At 42.5% G+C, this 17871-nt stretch overlaps 1 protein-coding gene across 1 annotated transcript; it reads left to right on the forward strand.

Moving 5' to 3' along the window:
* The first annotated feature begins 2565 nt into the window (after positions 1 to 2565).
* On the forward strand, positions 2566 to 17581 carry LOC140652866 (astacin-like metalloendopeptidase). The gene is made up of 14 exons (XM_072864197.1): positions 2566 to 2690; positions 2923 to 2947; positions 5248 to 5264; positions 5989 to 6013; positions 6959 to 7030; positions 8047 to 8181; positions 8829 to 8946; positions 9721 to 9899; positions 10026 to 10110; positions 10529 to 10656; positions 11669 to 11784; positions 12222 to 12447; positions 13967 to 14013; positions 16802 to 17581. The coding sequence occupies exons 1-14, from the start codon at positions 2622 to 2624 to the stop codon at positions 17579 to 17581; spliced, it is 2022 nt and encodes a 673-aa protein (XP_072720298.1). The 5' UTR covers positions 2566 to 2621.
* Positions 17582 to 17871: the final 290 nt, after the last annotated feature.

Consider the following 17871-nt stretch of genomic DNA (forward strand, 5'->3'; position numbering starts at 1 on the left):
ATCATTGTTCACATCTGCAAAATCTGCGTGGTCCCTACTGTCCACCAGAAACTGGGATATACAGACAGGAGAACTTGTCTGACAAAATTTCCCACATGCTTTTCTTCTATATGTGCAAAGACGTCTTCTCTTTGCTAAGCTCTAGTTTGGTTCCTAAAGGTTCAGGACAATTTCTGCGGCACTTTTTCTGCTAGAGGTACCAGCTTTGCTGCATCTGGTAAAATCAGGTACTACTTTTGCAATATCTCAAAAAATTAGGTAATTTTTTGATTAGTGAAAACAGGACGGCTGACAATTCCTCCCCCATGAATACCACACCTAGGAAAACAACCAAATATTGAATCTAAATATCAGGCACAAACCAAAGCTGATAGGATCTTCAGGACGGGCCAGCAGGCATGAGTGCCAGCACTCCTCCTCTCTCTGTTGTGCATACTTTGCCAGCTGCAGCATTTACAGCCACATTCTTGATCGTAACAGCAATCTCCCCCACCATCACTAGTGTTAGCATACGGAAAAGGTGGCATGCAGTAATCTGTCTGATGAACTGCTTAATATGTCAGCATATTAGCATGTCCAGCATAAAATGTGCAGCATCCTTTTTGCCAGCCCAGTTCCCTCACTCTTTCCTGAGCACAAGCATTTAATCAGTCACTCAGGAGGCTGTAGTATTTTTCCAATAACATGCTACAAAGATGCTAAGATTATCAACCTTCCTAACTTGCTTTTTAACTTTGCTTTATTCCCTCACTATCTCTGATCCCTTCTTTTGCTCCTGGTTTTCCCTGAGAGCAGTTTGACCTTTCCTTTTTTCCCCTAAACTCTAATGGAAGCAGATTATATGCAAGCCCCATTCTGCAGTGTCTTTTTGGTATGGTTTTGGCATACCAGGGCATCTGGCATCATGGACATTTGTTTTGCCTTTGTATTGAGTGAGAAACCTGGAGAACCATTCTAGGACTGCAGACCAGAGCTGCACAACATTGCTTCAGCACAGGGAAGATTTTCATCCTTATGAAACACAAGTATGAAGAAAGGCACTTAGCATTGCTTAGTGCAAACATTTATGCGCACAGAGGACACATAGACCGTCTGTGTCACCAGGAGTAGCATGCTGACAATGCCAGCTTCATCTTTGTTCTTTCATGGTCACAAGGACCATGTGCTACCCTGCTTTTTACTATCTGGTGCCTAGGGCATACCTTATGTAAGCCAGAGTGCAGGAACAGAAAGGGAAAAGTAGTATTCCCCTATGCTGCCTCCGTGTGGGGGGTAATGAGAGTTTATCCCTGGACTTTGCCAGTCCAGCCTTTCCTAAAATAGTCATCAGTGTGTGACTGTGAACTTTCCTCCACTAAAATGAAGAGTAATCCCCACCAATGCAATTCAGATTACATTTCCATGTAACTCCTAGCCTTGACTAGCAATGATTTGGGGACAAATAGGTGGAAAGCCCTCTGCTCCTTCTTGATTCATTCACCAGCATGGATAACTTCTAGAACATCTTATTCAATACAGAAAGAAGAAATAACAGTGTGAGTGGGTTTAAAACTTACTCTCAAGGTACCTGAGCACTGGCAGGGTCTAGAGACAGAATCTGTACATTCTATAATTCAGTTTCCTTCTCCATGAATGGAAAATGTGCTCTGACATAAAACGAGTGTTTATCAGAGACCAGACAATTCCCCAGCTACAGCACCTTCAGCAAAGGGTTCACAAAGCAGAGCCTTGCTGCGAGAAGAGGTTGTGACAAGAGATTGCTGCAACAAGAGGCTCAGTGGTTGCTAGTTTACCTCCTACAAGCATTTCTTGCTAGGTCTGCTCACTGCTTCCTACATCCACTTCTGGACAAGTGCACTCCAGCAGCAGCAGATCTGTTAGTCATTCTCAAAATGAATAAGTGCTGCTTATGCTGCTGCTCTCTTTTTTCCCCTCTCTGACTGCTGGTCGCAAAGCTTGTTGAGGGCACCTACAACTGTGAGACTGCCAGAAATTATGGAATACAGGAAATGTTCCTGATGTTATGAAACATCAGGAAACACAGAGGAGGAAACAAAAGTTCTACTTATAAGCTGAGAAAATGAAGGATATCTTCTCAGGGAAGACACAGACACGACCGTACTGAGTAGTGATGTGTTGTATGTTCCAAAGCAACACAATACTGTCATGGCCTTCTGTGCTTTCTGTAACATAAAGAAAAAAGTCACCTACCATCTGAAATCCCAACAATACAGTACGCTGGAAAGTTATCCAGGAACAAGGGCTTCCTAGGTGGTATCAGTCAAACTGAACACTTAAGCAAAGATCCTCCAAGAAACAGAGGAAGCGCACGGCAACACAAGCATGAGGCTGATCCAGCTCCAGAGAGCGGCATGAATGACAGTATGAAGACAAGGGATGCTATAGATCACAGTGACAGCAATAGCACAGCACCGGGAGATGCCCAGAGGCTAAACTGGCTGTTGAGGCTGCAAAAGAAGTTTGCTTCCTGCTAGGATCCCCATTGGCTGCTGCGGTTTTTTTCAGCCCTGGCAGAGCAGGCTCTGCTGGTATATCTAGCGGCAGCGCTCCTGAACGGGCAGAGATAAGGACACGCACTGGTGGTCTGTCAGGACTGGAGAATGGATCTGAAGATGTTCCTAGTCTTCACTGCATTTCTGCTTCACGCTACGCTCGGCTTCCCTATTCAGGTGAGAGCAGTTCCATGCAACTGTGCTCCGTCTTCTAATTGACCTGTTCTTCCTGGAGTGAAGCTGTGGAGACCCATTTTGATAAATTTCCTGCAAGAAAAATATTACTAATATAATAATATATAAAGCCAATGCAATAATTTAGTTCCTCCCTTTGGCCTGATTTTGATGCTATTGTTGCTGCATTTATGAGCTATGGAAGAATAATGCCTTTTTCGTATTGGTTTTGCAGGAGAACTATGAAAATAGCACAACAAGTAAGTAGGATTTATACTGTATTTTAAAGACAAATGTTAATTCTTGACTCTGTATTACACACTTTATTGGTGTGTGAGTGAATTTGCCTTAGAACATGTGAAAGCACTGACTCTCAGGCCTTTTGAATAAGGCCTTGTTTCCTAATTTGTTATTGGGCTGAGTGCAGATGTGTTTTCATACAGATGTGCTTTACACATATTTTTGGGGTATGGTTTGTTAGGTTAATTTAGATGTGCTTTCACAGGCTTGAAAATTTTTAAGAAGACATTTTGATATCTTTCCATTAAGTTGAGTGTTACAAAAAGACTGCTACTCATTTGCATCCTTGCCTACCTTGGTGCAGCAGTAAGAGAAAGGGATGTCATGCGTCAGAGAAAGCTTTGCTTTGTGCTGGCATAGAAAACAAATAGTACAATCTTAGCTGAACGGCTTTTGTCAACTCACAAAATAGAAGGAGGTCACTGCAGATCTCCAGAGAAGATCAATGCAAATAAATCTGTAGGTAGACTTTAACTGCAGCAAGACACTGCCAGGCCAGGGGTGATGCGTTGTGAGAGGAAGGGGCCTTGGAAAAATTTGCTTGACATAGTCAGAGCAAGTAAGTGGCTCGCAAAAACTGACAAATTCTTCTTTTGAGCTGTCATTTGTGGCATGGAAGAAAAGGGATGTTGTAAAATTACTGCTCAGTATATTTGGAGCCGGTCAAGGGACATGCTTGCTCGAGTTCAAAGTAGTCAGTTGCTGGGACTCAAAGTTGCAGGCTTACTGGGACAAATGCATACGATGAGTTTTAATTTACCATTGTTACTGCTTTTTGTGCCTTTTGAGACATCTTGCAGTATTTACAGTGCAGGGAAAACGTGAACTGTATCATTTTGAAAGCTGTATCACACCAGATGTTCATTTGATCAAGGACATGGCAGATGCCTTTTGTGATGTCTCATTTGGGTTTTAAAAAGGGATTGCAGGCTTTATGTGCCTAGAAATCTGGAGCCTAATTTCCACTGACTTCGACTAATCAATTAATCTAGTGCCTCTTGGGTGTATGAATTCTGAACCTGGACAACCCATCTCAAAAATGTGCTTCCCTGCAGAATTTTTTTAGATGCCATGGATCTCTCTGATGCAGCTGGTAGGAACCGACTGAACTTTTCTATAATAAACCACCATCATTACAGTGGACTTCCATTGCCATGTAACCAAAGTAACAGTCTGGAAAGACAAACTGAAGCCTTTTTGGCTCAATAAAAGCAATTCTGTTGCAGGTTCTAGATAGATTCTGAATAGGAGGAAGTCCCCTCAGTACTTTTCGGCAATAACACTGTGAAAAGGGAAAGGTGCTGCAAGGTGTGACAGAGCTTGGCATGTCTTCTGTTGAAAAAACATGGTCAAAAAGATAAGGAACACTGATAGGCTTAGAAATAAGAACTATTTGCATAAGTGTTCTCTGTGTCAGTGTTGGACAGGAAAAAAAATAATGGCTTTATATTTTGACAAGGAAGAGTGCAATTCTTGGCAAACTGGAGGAGATTGCCAGAAAGGCTTGCGGCATATCCATCATGCTTAAGAACAGGTCAAACAAACTGTGGTCAGGAATAACATAGATAAAACTGTTTCTGCCTTAGGGAAAGCAGACAAACCGGATGACCTCTGGAGGTCCTTGCAATTTCTAAACTTCTATAATATTATAACAATGAAGTTTCTGCTCAGAAATTTATATATCAGATCAGATTTTCACTTCCATGTTTGTATCTAGACATTGACATTTGGTAGAAATCAAAAGACAGTCACACTAGAAAGACACCTTAGGACTCAGAATGGTTCCAAACTGCTGTCAGGTGCATACTGAAGCTGAGATTATTTGCCCCATGCTAAATTATAGCCTTCATCCCATTTTATAACTTTACTCTTTGACACTGTGAAACCAGAGAGGATTGTTGAGCTGGTTAGCCTGCACGTGTTGCAGTGAAATCTAGGGGCAAAGCATATTTTTGTCCCTAGTTTCCTTTGTCATTTTCCAAACTGAAGTTGATAATGCTTTGCTGATTCTTAGATGGTAAATGGCCAGGATTCTGTTCCTCACCATGATCTACTTGGAATTTTCATAGCTGTTTGTCTAAACATCAGTTTAATTTCTGTGCCTATGCATTGGTTAGTGCATCCCATTTCCCTCCAAGCAAAGGGACCTGCCAAAGGCATTCCCATGGCTGAGGAGGCCTGTGCTATTGAACACTGTGAAGTTGCATTCAGAGTCTAATTTGCCCCTTTTGCTTGTCTTTTTCTTCCTTGCTTTTTGCAGCAACAGAACCTACTGAGGTAAGGACAACTAAATCAGCTTTTTGATCACTTTGGGGTTCAGCATTGTGGAAAGTGAGGTCAAGACTCATGTACTCCACCCACATCTCCATCTGTGCAGGAAAGTCTTCTCAGATCAACAGTGTAACAGAGTGAGCAGTTTCCATCCCTATTCCATTTATTGCTCCACAATGCCCAGACATAGCCCACATCCCAGGAAGCTTTTGCCTTCTCTGGGATCATAGAGGAAACTCAAACTCGCTTCTTATTTATACAAGGCAAGGGAAGTACGGCAATCTGTTTTGCTACAGACATGACCCCCACAGCTGGGTACCAGCCCCACAGTTCCCTAGGAGCAGTACGTACCACAGCCTCTCACCGCTCTGTTGTGAGATGATACTGGGAGGACTTCATTGGCGATTTCATCAACCTTGCGCTCCTACTAGCAGGATCATAAATAAGGCTGGAAGATCTGAAACTTACTCCACACTTCAAACTGCATTTCCCAAGTCTCCTATGCTGATTCCCTTTATGATATCTCTATTTGCCAAGATATCAAAGAATAATATCTACCACAACATGGTATTTCTTTACGCATGGCATAGTATATAAAAGCTCAAGACTGCACGGGTGAAAGATACTTTCAGTGGTACCCGGGACACTTTTGATCCCTTGCATGTTATATTATTTAATATTTATGTTATAATATAAAGTGTGAGATAATACTAATGCATCATTCTTGCAGGTTACTACACAAGAGGATATATATGGTATGTATTATTCTATGTAAATGTAAGTATTTGACAGGATATAGTGATTGTTAGCTACCCAGTTACTCCAGAAAATAACACATGCTTAACACAAATTAATCGTAAGGAAGAAATTTTAAATGAATGCACTGACCATAATATTTAATGTAAAGCAGAGTCTCTTGGTTTTGGTCAATTGCTTGGCCTTACTAAAAACCTCAGCTGTTACTTTTGATAAAAATAGCTCTGCTTAGATAATGTCCTGACTTAAGTCACTTCCAAAGATTACAGAAAGTGCAGAGGCCATGTGTTTGTGCTTTTTATTGATGTCAAGACTTATTGCATAATGCTCAGAGCTGTCTGATTCTACTTGGAAGGCCTAGGAGCCCCTGATGCTGAGCTTAGGGACATCAGTCCGATCCATGGAATAGGAATGCAGTTCTGATTTTATTGGTTTCAAGGGTTTTTCAAGAGGTCAGCATGTCCAGCAGCAAGCAGCAGGACTGCTCTCCATCCCTTTTTGCTCCTGGTGTCTTATGTTGGGGGTTTGAGTGTGAACTGTGCATGCAGAAGAAAATATTGTGCTGTCTGAGTGCACAGAGGGAGCCATGCAGCCAGCTGGCCACTTGAGCGGGACAATACAGACTTACAAGAGCCAAAGGTCCAGGACTTAAAATGCAATAGCGGGCAGTGGGGGGAAGGGAGACAGGGACAGATTGAAAGAGAATGGCTCTTGGGACTGGATTAATGCCAAAATAACTACAGCTGGGAGGCTGACAAGATTGTGTCACTGAGCAAATATCTACATGACTGAACACCATGCCAGTCACTAAATAGGCTCTGTAAGTTTTACATGCATCGCTGTAATCAGGAGCTAAGTGAGCTCCTGGAAACTCATCAGGTTAAAGATTAGGATTCGTATTTTCCCTGGGAATGAGTAAGTGATACTCTTGTATTTCTATGCAGAATCTCCATCGCCTACAGAGACTGACTCTGAGGATGAAGTTATTTTTAACAAAATTCTGAAAGTTAACAAAGGTAATGCCACCAAAGCCCTGTTTATAATGGGTTTCTCTCTGTTGCTTTTTGGGGGTGATGTGGGAGGTACAATGTCTTACCACGATCTGTGCAAATATTTTTCCCATCTTGCACACCATCATGTAAGAGACACCCAGAGACAGGCCACTGGGACTACTATGTGGTCTGCTGAAGCCCCATGGCATCTCAGATCTATAGTGTCAATACTGAAGATTATACCAGGTGTGGAGGCAACTGAACTACCCAGGCAGCTTATTCAGCTTTAGCTCTTGACATCTTTGTCATTCTTTGGACATAAAAAGAGAACATGGATATTTGGATGCTTTATTATTTAACTGCCTTTTTCTTGAATGCAAGCATCACTTGCATCATCATATGGCTTTGTAGTACAGACTCCTAGATAAGCTATAGTCAGTTCCATGCTCCCTGCTCCAGAATTCCTGTTCCTTGATTCTTCCAAACACTCCCCATTCTATCAGCTTGTCTTTCTCACATTTTCCCTTTCAGCAGTCATTCAAGAAGCTGTACTACTGTCTGTAGAAATGGACACCAAACATTCCCACAGTTTTCTCTAGACAACACTCACTTCTCTTTTTGGTTTGCTTGCCCTCTTGGGTTTCCTTATTGGCACCTCCTGCCTTTGCCCAGCACCCTTCCTGGGCAGATATTTGATGCCATTCATTCAGTGTCATATGATGGATTATGAAATAATACCAAAGTACAGCATCCCTCTCATTATTACAACTGCTTTCAGTCATTCCCTGTCTTGCCTCAACCCCATCCAACAGAGTTGGAGCTTTCCACCTCTCCTCTCAGCTAAGGATACAGCAGCAAAGGTAGGGAAGCAGATAATGTCCATCCAGCCCAATAGTCCATTTCTCATGCTAGCCAGGAGCAGATGCTTAGGGAAAAATAGAAAAGGAGCATGAGTAGAGAGTGACACTTTTCCAAGCGTGCTTAGCAAGCGTCCAGCAATCTACGGCTCAGACACTTCCACCCTTTCTCTCTCACCACAGACAGCTCTCAGTACTTGAAAGAAGGTGACATAGTTCCACAAAGGAGTCGCAGTGCCATCAACTGTCGCCATTGCAATTGGCCCCAGTCCAGCGATGGGATTGTTCGTGTTCCCTATGTCTTGGATCCTACTTACGGTGGGTGTAAATTTTTATATTTTTTAAAAATGGATTTTATTCAATAAGCTTCACGTAGAAACCTGCTTCTAGTGGCCACACAAGCAGTTGATTTAAATCAGTTCTAAGGATTTACTTGTGCTGTGCAAGCACAGATGAATTGTAAATTACAAAGACCTGAACAGGAAAAAGAAAAGAGATGCAATTTCCTTGAGAAGTTTGCATCCATAATGTTTTGGGTCTGGTTTCTTGGAGACAAGAATGATCATTCCCTCTAATGGCACCTGCCAGAATACCTGCCTTTATAAGGTTCATGCCTATTGCAGTGTGGTTTCAATGGCCTACTTTTCATTAGCAAAATAGCTTCCCATAGCTGTCTCCAGGTGTCCAATCGGAAGATACATCAAGAATCACCACTATAATTTAAAACGAGTAGTGGAGAAAAAAAGGCTCCCACCTGAATCCATTTGGACAAATATCTGGATAAAGAGTATCTTGTGCCAGGCTATTAATATTTTAAATGAAATTCATTACTGAGCAAAAAGCAAGAAAGAGCCTAGGCTAATGTTTCTGTCCCTCATTTACCCTGTTTTTGAGCACATGTGAGATAATAATGGCACCTGCCATTGTCCTTGTGTGACCGCCAAAATTAAACCTTTCTTCTCCAGAGGAGAGCCACGTAAAGGGGATTCATGATGCCATGGCAGAATTTGAAACACTGACCTGTATTAATTTCGTGAGGCGTAAGACAGAACGTGACTACCTCAGCATTAAATCTGCCGATGGGTGAGTTGAATGATAAATTAACGAGTTATTTCTACATTGTTTTTCAATTCTTCACTACACTAATTCTGTGTGACCTTAGAGAAGGAAAGAGGAACGGATTTAGAGATGTTTTCTCACAGTGCCGAAGTATCCTCCTTGGATACCTTCCTAGCGCAAGGACTCAGCAGTTACATCAGGGACTCAGCGAAGACTCTGAAGTGATGCAGGTCATGGGAAAGCACCATTAAGGTGGAAAGAATATCTAAGCTCATGTTTTCTGCATGGTATAATGCACACTTGAGCACAACACATAACAGATTACTGTAGGTCTTATTTGCACAGGCAAAACCAATTTCAACTTATGAAATAAACAGTTCTCTGAATCACACAGTTAGCTGTCAAGGTCAGAATGAGAGCCTATGAGAGAATTGTTCAACACCCATTAGCTTGAAAGTGCTATTCATCTTAGGTCCAGCTCTGATAGTGTTCAGTATTTTGGAAAAAAATTTGTTATTTCTAGGGAGTTAAAGTCACTGTGTACAGAAAGTCAGAATGCAGGAGCCTCCATGCTAATGAAGGTCTTCCAGGAAGCTTTAGCGATGATCATACTGTTTGTTGTTTTCTACGCCATGGTCAGTTTTGCCCTTCTGTAGACTCTGACTATCACAGTGGACAGGAAGGAATCCTTCCACTCGCAGAAGGCGTGTGTGAAGCAAGGTTCTCTGTACTGTCCCTTTGCCTGCCTGACAAAAAAAATCCCATAAGTCTTCTGTTGGTGTTCAATGCCTCTCTCAGCTGCTGGTCTAACTATGGGAAAGTAGGAGGTGGACAGACTGTCTCTGTGATGAAAGGAGGCTGCACGTGGAAAGGAATAATTCAACATGAACTGGACCATGCTCTGGGCTTTTTGCATGAACATTCTCGAAGTGACAGGGATAAACATGTAAAGATCATGTGGGAGTACATCAGTCCAGGTAAGTACCTTTGAACTCCTCAATGTAGAAAGTGGCGTAGATACATCCTACTGTTCCCAGCTCTTCCTTCTTCCCTGAAGGGAGTGGATAGGAAGCATACTCTAAGTATAATATCATATATTACAGCTGACAGACAAGACTTCAAGAAATTTGAAAACTCCAATAACCTGGGTCTTCCATATGACTATTCCTCAGTAATGCACTATGGCCCGTAAGTAGCAGCATGGCATTGCTTTTGTTGGAACTCAAATCTTACATTAGAATTAGTTTCTATAATAACTGTCTCCTACAATTCTCCTACTAGTTTCCTCAAACTCCTACTAGTTTCCTCATTTCTCCTTCTGAGAAAAATACTGTGAGTCAGTTCAGACAAGCCACTCCCTAAGATTAACTCATTATCCTCTAGCTTTCCATGAAGAAGCCATTCACAGCTGAGCTTGGGAGCAAAGGAGGGCATCTTGAGATTGACTCTGCTTACTGCTGGACATCTTAATCAAACCTATTTGAACAGGACTGTTAGTCACAACAACAACTTGTGTACAATTCTTGTTCTCCCTCCAAAGCATGCCATTAAATCCTGAAAGAAGTAATTGTACTTAAAGAACATAATTTTTCATGTTTTTTTACAGATACACATTCACTAATACCACTGGGAAAGCAACTATTGTACCAATTCCTGATGGATCAGTACATATTGGACAGAGGCAGGGACTGAGCAACTTGGACGTGGCCAAAATCAACAAACTTTACAATTGCAGTAAGTATCTCAAAGCCATCCTTTCATGTTCTACTCAGACCCTTCACAGAGATGTTTGGGCACACTGCAGAGGCAGCAGTTTCTCACCAAAGACTGTGAGACTACTCTCCTAAATTGATGGTACCCATTAGGGTTACTCTGGGAGAGAATGCAAAGGTGAAGCTGGAGGCACATTGTGATTAGTGAGAAAATGCTTTCTGCTTCCAAATTAAATCAAACACATTCATTATTGGCATAAGTGGCTGCTGTGCAGCTGGCCTAACTGCATACCACATTGTATGCTTCACTGGAGTAATTTGGTTTCTTACAGCTCAGGAGACAACTATAAACTCCACAAACAGCCAGACATCTCTGTTCTCATTGCAGTTTGTATGTAAGACCTGAGCCAAACTAAAACGGAACAGTTTCATGATGCCTTGTCCAGTTTTCAAATGTTTAAGCTGTCATTCTAAATTTGTATGTATTTTAAACTCTTTAATTTTAACATCTGCTAGAAGAAATAATCCCATATAATCAGAGAAATTTATTCAGTCAAAGGGAAAAAACATGATGAATAAAGTATTACCCTTTGCACAGAGGAAAGCCCAAGTCCTCCTCCTAAGATTAAAATTTAAGCATTGCAGAAACATCGTATTTGCGCTTGACTCTTCTGATATCACTTGACTTCCCCATCTCAATGGAAAACAATGTCACCAATTGCAGTGAATTGAAACCTCTCACACTCTTTATAGAGGTGCAGAAAGAGATCCCTTGCTAAACTATGGTACTAATCAATAAAAGCTAATGCTTTTTCCAAGCACTACTTTACTTTCCATTTTGATGCAGATACTTATGCATTATGTGAAAATTAGGACAACATGATTGTTCATTTTAATCAAGACATACCAGTACTCTGAAAGGAATGCTGGCAGATCAGAAAATCAAGACCAGTCCATTCTGAAGAGACTGTAATTGTAAATGAGTGGAAGCTTCTGCAAGCCTAGTGCTGAAACAAACATTGGTTCTTTCTCAGGTCGCTGCAGCACTATTCTCGATGCAGCATCTGGGTCACTGAGATCTGCCAACCACCCAAGAAATTACTCAGATAACACCAACTGTGTCTGGCTCATCCGAACCCGATCCAGAAAGGTAATCACAGGTTAATAGTGGTCTTGGAATATGGCTGAACTGATTTCTTTCTATGTTAAGCATTTTGCACTTTGTCTGCATACCAGTTGCCAGATAAGACCTTTTCCATGAGAGAGATTTCAGACTAGTTGCTACTTCTTCTTCATGTCCTTAAGCCAGGTATGGGCAAAGACAACTGCAGAGTTGCGATTTTGAAAAACCTCCATACGTTGGGCTTCAGGTTTGCAAAATCAAGACAAAGCAGTCTGAGCGTGGGAGCATTCAGTCACGGGCCCATTAGATCTGAACCCTGCAACTTCAGGGGCTGAGAGGCAAGGCTGGCTAAGCAGTTCCAGTTCAGGCTTGGCTACAGCTTAGATTCTGTCTGTTTTAAAGGACACTCCATGAAAGAAGTCACATACATGTATATTAAAGGCTGGTTTTCTCTTCCCTTCCAGGTTTCCCTGCACTTTCAAGCCTTTGACCTGCAGACAACGAGAGGCTGTCAGGGTGATTACGTTAAAGTTTATGATGGATCCAGCAAGACTTCTGCAGTTCTAATGGACAAGACATGTGGATCAAAGATACCCAATGACTTAGTTGCTTCTAGTAATCTCATGCTCGTAGAGTTCGTCACAGATGGTGCTGATACAGCTTCTGGTTTCCAAGCCACCTTTACTTCTGGTAGGTCTGAGAACAAGGAGAATGGCAAAGAAAAACAATCTGTGTCAAATCAACCTTCCTCTTCACAGAGGAAAAACATTGTTTGAGGAACTGCTCTCTACAAGAGCCATCACTTCCTACCTTGCTTTTGTTATAATGGATCAGTCCTACACTGATATCATTTATTCATTCAGGCGGATGGGTCCACACTCAGGACAAGTGGTGTTAGCTAGGTGATTCACTGTTTGCCTTGCCTCTCAGATATATGCCATTCCAAAGCATGTGCCATTAAGGGTAACATCAATTTAATGTTACTGCTAGTGTTACTAGCACATCAGAAAGAGAATAAATCGTAATGCAGTATTTGAATATATGGCTCTTCTGAAAAAGATGCAGTTTTTAATCACACAGTTCAGAGGGTAAGACTGATCTATGGTGAACCATGTCACTCAGCCCCATCGCAAGAAGAGAGACAGTATTTCCATGGTCAGGATCCCTGGAATGTATCCACCTAAAACACATTTTCTTCAGTCCCATTTAATTAAGAACTAAGGCCACAACTATACAATTAAATTACCACAGGCTTCCAAGTTAGCAAGTATCAGCTGGAATAAAGAAATGCCTGTGTGCATATCTGTAGCCTACAGCAACTGTACAGTAGTCCAGCTTGCCTTAGTCAGTGTGAAAGAAAGCTCAGCACACAGAGTTTGCATAAATCCACTGAAATGCAGTAACTTAACTGTATACCCAAACCAAACCAAGAATTTTGCATTGTCTCTATGTAGTATCTATTTCCGTCCATTGTAGCTACGGAAGGAAAGAAGAATAAGAAAACTCCCCATGTCAGTTTGATGTGTCAAGAACTATAAAACAATCCTAGTTGTCAGATAAAATGTGATTTTAGAGATACTACAGTTTGTTCAGAGAGCTCTGAAAGCTAAATATTCTCTCATTTCACTTACAGTGAACATCCAAAGAAAACCTAGCATCCACAACTGACTTAATGAAGAAGAACCTATTCTGTGAATATTGAAATTATGTGTTTCCTACTTTGCTCCTATCCTGGCTTGGATCAGTATGAAATTTAATTCTATTAAGAATCGAAGTTTTCATCTTCCTGAGAAAGTTTATTCCCCAAGCCATATAAATGTATGAATTCTATACATCCGGCGTGCTCCTCCTTTTGTCTGCACAGTTAAGTTATTACCTCTTTCTATTTAACAACTGAATAAAAAGCTTCATAAAAAAAAATGTTTCAATTTCTATTTTCCAGCAGTCCCTTCCAGCCATACACACTATCAATGTGGTCTTACGTCTTAGCCCCCTTCATTCAGCCACAGCGGTATCTCTTAAGTATACCACTGACATCACTATAGGTTTAGTTAGTTCGCTGAAGACACCAGCTCCAAACTTTACAAATTCATTTTATGATCTTCACAGTCTTGAGCATGAAAAGGTCTTAGATACAGAATCTTTTCCCAGCCTAACATTCAAGGTTCCAAAAATGACATCTCCCTTAACAATCCTGTTATATCCTTAGATGGCAAGAAAGATGGACAAGACAAGACCGTTGCCAGTAAAGGACCGGTACTTTCTATTGCAGTTTTCCTTGTACAGTATTGGTAGGCAGGGGACAGCTAAGGGTGTTCTTGTTTATCCACAAGCCATTTTTAGTCCACAGATATGGTTAAGCCTATCACAGGACAAGAGGTGGACTAGATAACGCTGCCAGAGTTCATGCACATGTTCAGTTCTTCAGGGAAGAAATTTTTTGTCAGGCAAGAAACTAAACTCTCCTCTTCTGATCTCATAGGGACGACAGAGAGCTGTAAGAGTGACAGAGCTCCTGGAGAGTTCATTTCATAGCCTTTGCCTGCAATCGCACTTTCAAAATTACATCCTCTTGACCAAGACAAGCCTGTAACAGATCTGAGAACAAAATAGGCTGCTATTTTACTCTTGTAGCATAGATAGATAGTTAAACATATGACTAACCTGGGTATTTAATACTTACATGTTTAGGTCTGAAAAAAGCAAATACTTTTCCTGTTCTTACTCTGTAACACTAGGAACCTTGGAATTTTTCTCATAGAAATACATTTCTAGAAAAGAACAGTGGGAAATGAATTTGAATCTCAGAGTAAAATTTATACAGCAAATGACGAATTATTAATTTCTTTTTTTTTTTTTTTTTTTTTTTTTTTGTTAAAGGAGGCACCAAAAAGACTTAATTTGCAAGAATTTTCTCAAAGCCCTGTCTGGGTTTATACTATTTGATGAAGAATCATTCACTTCTTGATGGTAGAGAAACTTTAATTCCCTTGAAGATTGCTTCTTTATCCACAGTGGCTGTGCAAATGCCTCTGAACACAGCAACTTTGAGTCTGCTTTAGAAGAGACATTTCTTTAGTTCTTCAGACACTGCAAGACAGGTTCAACTTCTGATACATTGTTCTAGTTACTCTCAGCAATCAAGTGTTGCTATCAACACATCATAAAAGGAGTAGTCCTGAATTATTGTCAAAAATGCAGTTCTAGAGAAAATTATTTGACAGTTGTGATTCCTGAGACCCTACAAAATAAAATGGAGGAAATAATACTGCAAAGCCAGAATCTATTGGTGGATCAGTGAGGATCAACATCCTAGCTCTTTTTTTGGAGAGGAATTTCAGGTGGGATTAAGGTGTTCCACAGGGTGATGAAAAGGCAGTTTCAGGTGATTGAGGTTCTTACGCTTGAAGGAGGGATAGTGATTTCAGTAGATGAGCTTTGTGGGAAAGAGCTCTGAAATACTGTTGGGAATGACTGAAAATTTAATAAGCTGTGTTTATCTGTGTATTTCTAAAACAATTAAGAGGTTTTATTTTTAAAGGAAATTAAAGTAATCTGTGTTAAGAAAAAACAAACCCAGTGGATGTTAAGAACCTGCGGTTTCCCCTTCTAATTCCACTGGAAGAGGAGCCACTTTCCCGCCAAGAGGCAGCCAGCAGAGTCCAGGCCCTCGTGGAGTTGGTCTGATGCCTGTTGCACAGGGCAGGGGTAAAGCTGGTCACAAAGACTGAGCCAAGGTTCAACCTGAGTGTGTGACCACTCACTTGCCCCAGAGAAGCTCTCCACAGACACCAGCAGCTCAGGATGTTGTGAGCAGCCCAGGACAGTCACCGATTCCACCTAACCTGGGTTCCCGGCCATCAGCTGGAGTGTACAGGGACAGCAACACTAGGCAGCCTGTCTGTCTGTGTCTGGAAACACTTTCTAGCCTAAGGAGTTTCACATCCCCTTGCTGCGACCATAAATGTCCCCCACCCCAGTTTCAACCTGAGGGTAGAAGCCACCCTGTTCAGAGGGATCGTATCTCCACCTATTGCCCTATAGCACAAGTGTAACCTTTCTGTCATGTAGGTGGGAGTTTCTCTGCAGCTCTAGGGACATGCACTAGGCTACAGACAGCGCAGCAGGACTACCGGTGAGTGTGTCAGCCTAGGAATGGCTTCATGAGGCTACTACTGAGTGGGTCCAGTTGTGGTTCCAAACACTCATTGTCAGACACACAGAGAGCCGTGTCTGCATCCTCTTCCTCACCCTTGATTATCTCCAGAGGAAACATCAGATAATGCAGCAACATCATCTTCAGAGACACCATCTTGCTGGAGAAAATGGTTGCTGGGCAAGGGAGTACTTCAGCAGGGAGACCAGTGTCATAAATCATAGCTGGGATTGTCCCAGACCCATATCCAGGCATGTGCACATTCTCCTCTGGGACAGTAGTGGGCATCTCCCTCAAGCAGTCCTAGTCTGGAAGCTATTTCAGCAGGACAGAACACCAGGCATATTGTGAGGCTCCCCTGCAGGTTTCTGTTTTTGGGGTGCTGCCCCAGAGTGGTGAAGCTGGGACTTCTGCTGCTGGTGCTGGATCAAATCCACTTTGGAGATATTGAAATGTTCACATATAGAAAGCCTCCCAGGCATGTAGCAGAACACCTCCTTTGGGACACCAGCTCTTCCCCCAAACTACATCCATAGCAATCAAGCCAGGCCAGTCCTTGTGGAGAGATTCTTAACAGAAATACGAAGATTGGCAGGAATGCTGTAGGGATGGAAATGTGCACGTGTGAGAAAGCACTGGAAGAAGCAGCCGAACAAGGGTTACAAGAACAGCCTGTATTGATAACAAGGGACATCATTCCCATGACACTGCTCCCATGACACTGCACCCAGGAGGATCATGGAGGAATGTGTGGTTTATGGCATGACCACGGGGTCTGTACTCCATTCAGGCAACAGCACAGACAACTCGTCAGTGGAAGATCCTGCACTCATATGCCAGCAAGTTTGCAGCTACTAAATGTGCCATTCCTTTTTCCTGTTACCCCAGCAGGAAAACAGACATATCCTTCCAGCAATGACAAACAGGTTCTTTGAACGCAAGAAGCTCTTCTATGGGGAGGCACGAGGCTGTGATTCCCATGCTTATTTCAGTGGTGGTTCCCCCTCATGGTCTGAACTCTTCTTCACTAGGCACTGTGCAGACATGGGACAATTATACTGTCACCTTGAACCTCAGGCCTCCCATTGGGGTCTTTGTGTTCAGAGTCCTGAGACACACGCAGACTGCCTGGGCCGTGCACCATCCTGCCGTGCTGCCCATGCTGGCAGTGACAACGCAGAGAGTGTGGGATCCCTTAACTACACCCTCTACTCCTTTCTGTCCTGGAGCTCTTTGCCCACCCCACAGCCTGTCCCTGTTCACCCCCCACCCTCCCTCCCACTGAGCCCACCATGGGGTCTCCACAGAGTGGGGAGATGCATGCAGAGAGGTGCTGGCTCCCCTGTGCTACGTGCAGGGAGCACAGACACCTGTACACATTCAGGGGAGCTAATGCCCCGAGGGAGCACACAGACACACGTGGGGCTGGCCAAGATGCAGGCTGGCCTGGGTGCAAGGCTTGACGGGAGCAGCAAAGGTTCCCTGGAGCTCCGCTGGCCACAGGGCACAGAGCTGTGTTCAGATCAGGCCTTGAGCACATGCGGGACTCCCCAAAGCAGAGGCATCGGCCTCAACCAGATTCCCCCTGCCCTCTCCCCAGCGACAGGTGGGCCAAGCCCTCCGTGCAACAGCAGCAGGGGAATATCAGCAGCACTATCTGCAATTTGACTTTCCATTCAGTTGTTTAAGTTAATGTCTTCACTACATGATTAAGCTTTTTGGGTTTTTTCAGGCAACTAGTTTCTGTGGAAAGTGTTACCTTATTGAAAGCCAATCTTTCTTAACCAGCTGCCACTTGAGTTAAGACGCTGTGCTTGAAGGGCGAGATTAAAATACTGTTTTATGGAAATGTAATGCAGTGCTCTATACCTTAGCATCAATATGCAGACTATTTCTATAAAAAGCCCCGAAGTTCTGTGTTGTAGATCAAACACTAACCTTTAAATAAACCTTTTAAA

This window comes from Ciconia boyciana, chromosome 6 (genome assembly GCF_034638445.1).
Source record: "Ciconia boyciana chromosome 6, ASM3463844v1, whole genome shotgun sequence".
NCBI lineage: Eukaryota > Metazoa > Chordata > Aves > Ciconiiformes > Ciconiidae > Ciconia > Ciconia boyciana.